This window comes from Dendrobium catenatum, unplaced genomic scaffold (genome assembly GCF_001605985.2).
Source record: "Dendrobium catenatum unplaced genomic scaffold, ASM160598v2 fragScaff_scaffold_231, whole genome shotgun sequence".
Classification (NCBI taxonomy): Eukaryota; Viridiplantae; Streptophyta; class Magnoliopsida; order Asparagales; family Orchidaceae; genus Dendrobium; species Dendrobium catenatum.
The window spans coordinates 6,225,333-6,229,899 of record NW_021318693.1 but is presented as its reverse complement, the minus strand read 5'-3'; the positions used below and the strand labels follow the sequence as shown (position 1 = coordinate 6,229,899).

Here is a 4,567-nt window from a genome sequence, read left to right as displayed (position 1 = left end):
TCCTTCTGGGCCCTTCTGCCCGGGGCGTATAGAGAACCCGTGGCGGCGACCGGAGCATATTCTGGTGAATCGCCCTGAGAACATCAATGCTCTTGCTGAGGATAGAACCACGATCGACCTCAACCTGGACCGTGTTAAGGCCAATTTGGCCAAGTTGGAACAGGCTGTTGTGGGAAAAATTTTGGGAAAGAAGGTGTCGTTCTTCTTGTTGAAGTCCGAAATCCAGCGGCAGTGGGGGGGCTTTGGTGAGTTCCAGCTCACTACTTTGGGGTCGGACTGTTTTATCTGGTTATTCTCGCCCCGTGAGGCGCGCGATGCCGTCCTCCGCGGAGGACCGTGGTTCATTGGGGGTAACCTGGTGGGTCTTGATAGGTGGACACCGGGATTCTCGCCGGCATCCATGGAAGGGCTATCTTCCCCTGTGTGGGTTCGCTTACCCAACCTCCCGCTCCATTTTTGGGATGAGTGCAACATCTCCAGGATTGCTTCGCGGCTGGGGACGCCCCTTTGGATCAATGCTCAGACTGGTACGTGGGGAAGGCGGGAATACGCCCGGGTGTGCATTCGTATGAATCTAGCCAAACAGCTAATGGCCGGTATTTGGATTAATGGCCTGGATGGGTGATTTTATCAAAAGGTTGAGTATGAAGGGATTGGTTTGTTATGCTATGGGTGTGGGCGAGTTGGCCACCATAGGGATGTCTGCCCGCTTCGTGGGCCGGAGCCCAGCAATCATGCCAAGGTGCGGTCAGGCGATCGTGCACCCCTCGCCATGGGGGCGGAAGACGGTGTTAATTCGACTAAGGTGGATCACCAAGGCCTGCATCCTCCGGCCCCTAGTGTGCAGAATGGTTCTACTGGATCTGCTGGGACAACATCCTTGGGGGTGGGTGGGCCCCGGGGTGTTGATGATTATTTGGGGGGGCCTTCAAAAGCCCTTGCTGCCTCTGCTCCCCGGGTTTCCTCGACTGATGCTGCTGTCCCGGAAACCGTCAGGGGTGCTACCTCGGCTGAGGTTGATGAGTCCGTCGGGTGGATTCAGGTTCCACCTCGTCGGCGACGGAAGGATAATCCTCCCTTGCGTAGCAACATTGTTACTACCAAGGGCCCTCCCGTTAAGCACCTGGGGAAACCTCTGAAGCAAGTGGACTTCAGCAAGGTTAAGGTTCCTCCCAACTTGGTTAAGACTACTCTTCGGCAAGCCAGGACGGGGAGCTTTCAGCCCCTTTTTAATACGGCCGGAGTTGGATCTGTGATGCATCTGAACAATAGGTCTGATGATGGTATGGAATTATGTCTGGGAAGGTTGGATGGTGAGCTCCCACGCAAGCGAAAGAAAGCAGTGGGTGATTTGTCTGGCGGCGGGGACGCCTCCCCTTCGGTTTGCCAATGACTTCTATTATCTTTTGGAATTGTCGGGGGGCCCAGAAGAAGCAAACGGGGCATTTCCTCCACAGCATTGTGGGTGGTAGTGAGGTGCTTTCGTTGGTTTAGTGGAAACTATGGTTGGGGATATTTCCAGAAAGGATGTGAATGCTTTGGTCGGCCCTTGCTGGGACTTCGCCCATTTCCCTGCTAGCGGGAGATCGGGTGGACTGCTTGCATTGTGGAGGAATGACAAAGTGCAGTTCGTGACGGTTAGGATGTTCGATCAAGCGATTGTGGGGCACCTGGTGCTTCCTATTCGTGAGAAGTGGTGTTTAGCCGTTGTGTATGCCGGTAATGATTATCACACTAGACGGGGCCTATGGGAAGCCTTTGGCTCGTGTATTGATGCTGAACTCCCAGTGATTGTGGGTGGGGATTTCAACTGTTGCCTGGATCAGAGTGAGAAGAAAGGTGGCAAACGATTGGGTTTTTCGATTGGCTCTCAGGAGATGGCGGCCTTCTTGATCGATAATGATCTCCATGATTTGGGGTTCTCTGGCCCGAAGTTTACGTGGTCGAACAACAAGACTGGTAATAGTAAAATCTGGGTGCGGCTCGACTGGGTACTTATGAACTCGGTCGGCATTCAGTTGGCTCCTTTGGCCTCGGTGCGGCATTTGCTTTGTGTGGCGTCGGATCACTGCCCCCTACTGTTGAATTTGGTGAATGTCACCCCAAATTCTGGTTGCCACAGGATTCGTTTTGAAGATACGTGGCGAACTTACCCGGCGACGTGGAAGCTAGTACAGAAGATGTGGACGAAGAATGATTATGGTCAGCCGGACGAGGTGCTCAACCGTAAGTGTTCGAGGACGCTACGTGGGCTTTTTTTTTGGAGCCGTAATCGGTTGAAGGAGCTGAATGAATTAAAGGGGTCCCTTGAGGCTCGGATTGGTGAGCTCTAGCTGCTGGAGTGCACCCCGGAGGGGCTTAGTTCTGAACGAGATTTAGAGCTGAGACGGGCGGCTTCTGAGCTCAATTCCACCCTGACTAGGCTGGCTATGCGTTGGAGATAGCGTGCTAAGGCCCGCTGGGTTGAGGAGGGAGACTCCAATTCTCATTTCTTCCACGCGTTTGCGTCGGCGCGGCGGAGGGGGAATCGTATCCTGGAGGTGCAGCGTAGTGATGGGGAACGGACGTCAGAGCAGGAGTGTATCCAAGAGGAGTTTATGGAATTTTTCTGGCTCAAGTGGAAGGAAAGATTGGTCAGTCGCCATAGATTCAAGCATTGAGCGGACTACGGCAGGGTTGTCCGCTGTCCCCGTACCTCTTTATACTTTGTTCTGAATTACTTTCTATGGCTTTCAAGCAACGGGGTGCTCAGTTGGGAATCCGTATTGTTCCTCATGCTGAGAGAATTTCTCACCTACTGCATGCGGATGATATTCTGGTGTTCGCGGAGGCCTCCAGGCATAATGCTGATCGCATTTTGAATATCTTAGACGACTATTGTGGCTGGACGGGGCAGTGCGTTAACAGGGAGAAGTCGGCGATACTCTTTAACAAGCGTTGCCCGAAGTGGAAGCAACGGGCAATTGCTAGGGTGGTGGGGGTTCGCCGGGTGGATCAATTCGACTACTTAGGAATCCCGCTGGTTTTGCGGAAGCTGAAGGTGGCGGATTTTGCTACACTTGTTCGAAGTGCCCATGACAAGACGAACATCTGGGGGAAAAAGTACCTTTCGTATGCTGGGCGTGCTCTTCTGATCCGCTCGGCACTGCTCACTATTCCTGCTTACCTTCTTGCTCATACGGAGGTGCCGAGTGGGGTGCTCAATTCTATCGAAAAGCTCGGGCGGCGATTTCTGTGGCAAAAGGATTCCAACAGTAAGGGCATGCACTATGTGGGCTGGCACGACCTCTGCCTACCGCGTGACCAGGGGGGCTTGGTTTCCATGAGTTAGCTGTTTGGCGCGGCCCCCTTCGTGCTCGGCTTGCTTGGACGGTCATTAACGAGCCTGATTCTCTTCTTCACAAGGTCGTTACGGCGAAGTATGGCGCTGATCTGTGGCTGCCTGTTCGGACCCCCAAGTGCTCCGCTACTTGGAGAATTATCCGGGAGGGGGCGGATGCCCTGTCGACTATTCTTCGGTGGCGTATTGGCGATGGGCGTAGTGTCAGAATTCTTCATGATTGCTGGATCCTGGACCGGAAGATTGAGGAGTGGCTGACATTTGTCAATGTGGAGGAGGTGGAAAATGCCCGCGTTTGCAACTTGTTGACTGACTCCCTGGAGTGGAATGTGGAAATGGTGAACCATTTTTTTGGCCCCATTCTGGCACAACGCATCTTGGAGATTGGCACGAACGTGGGGGAGGGGACGGACACGCCGGAACTCACTAAGTCGTGCTTCGGTTCTTCGCTCTCGGCGGTGGCGTATAGGTCCAAAGTCCAGGGACCGGACTGTGACTTTGGTTGGCTGCACAATTTGAAGCTACAGCCGCGCGAGAAATTTCATTGGTGGCGGCTACTTTGGAATGCTATTCCCACTAATGTTTGGCTTCACCGGAGGGGGCTTTCGAGCACCCGGCTTTATCCGTGGGGGTGTGATATGGAGGAAAACACGGATCACTGCATTACGCTTTGCCATATGCTGAGAAAGGTGGTGAGGATCCTTGCGAAATGGGGATTTGCTCTGCCTCAATTTGACTCCCTCGCGGCGGCGATGGATGGTCTGGCTGCGATGGCTGATTCCAACCAAATTCTCGGATTGATTTACTGCTATGCGGTGTATTAGGTGTGGCGTGCCAGGAACGATTTGAAGCATACTGGGACGTCCCGCCCACCTTCGATTATTGCCGCTACGGTCTTGTCGTTATTGCTGCGGACCTACTCGATGCCAATTCTGGAGCACTGGTGTTACCCTCAGCCCTCTGGGCTGTCTTCTAATCACTCATGGTGCCCCCTCCTCCAGGTTGGTTGAAGTTTAATGTCGACGCGGCGGTGCGGCCATCATGCTTGGCCGGTATCGGGGTGGTGGTTCGGAACTATGCGGGTTCGTTCATCACGGCGACTGGGAGGCGGATTGAGCAGTGGGACGCCTTTCAGGCGGAGGTTCTTGCGGCCACGGCGATCCGAGAGGTAATTCGGGAGTGGATGTTTGATCTCGACGGGATTGTCATTGAGGGGGACTGCCCTAA

At 54.0% G+C, this 4,567-nt stretch overlaps 1 protein-coding gene across 1 annotated transcript; it reads left to right on the top strand.

The window, feature by feature from the left end:
- The first annotated feature begins 2,725 nt into the window (after positions 1 to 2,725).
- Positions 2,726 to 4,316, top strand: LOC114579203. The gene is made up of 3 exons (XM_028693199.1): positions 2,726 to 3,254; positions 3,308 to 4,099; positions 4,165 to 4,316. The coding sequence occupies exons 1-3, from the start codon at positions 2,726 to 2,728 to the stop codon at positions 4,314 to 4,316; spliced, it is 1,473 nt and encodes a 490-aa protein (XP_028549032.1).
- The last annotated feature ends 251 nt before the right edge of the window (positions 4,317 to 4,567 follow it).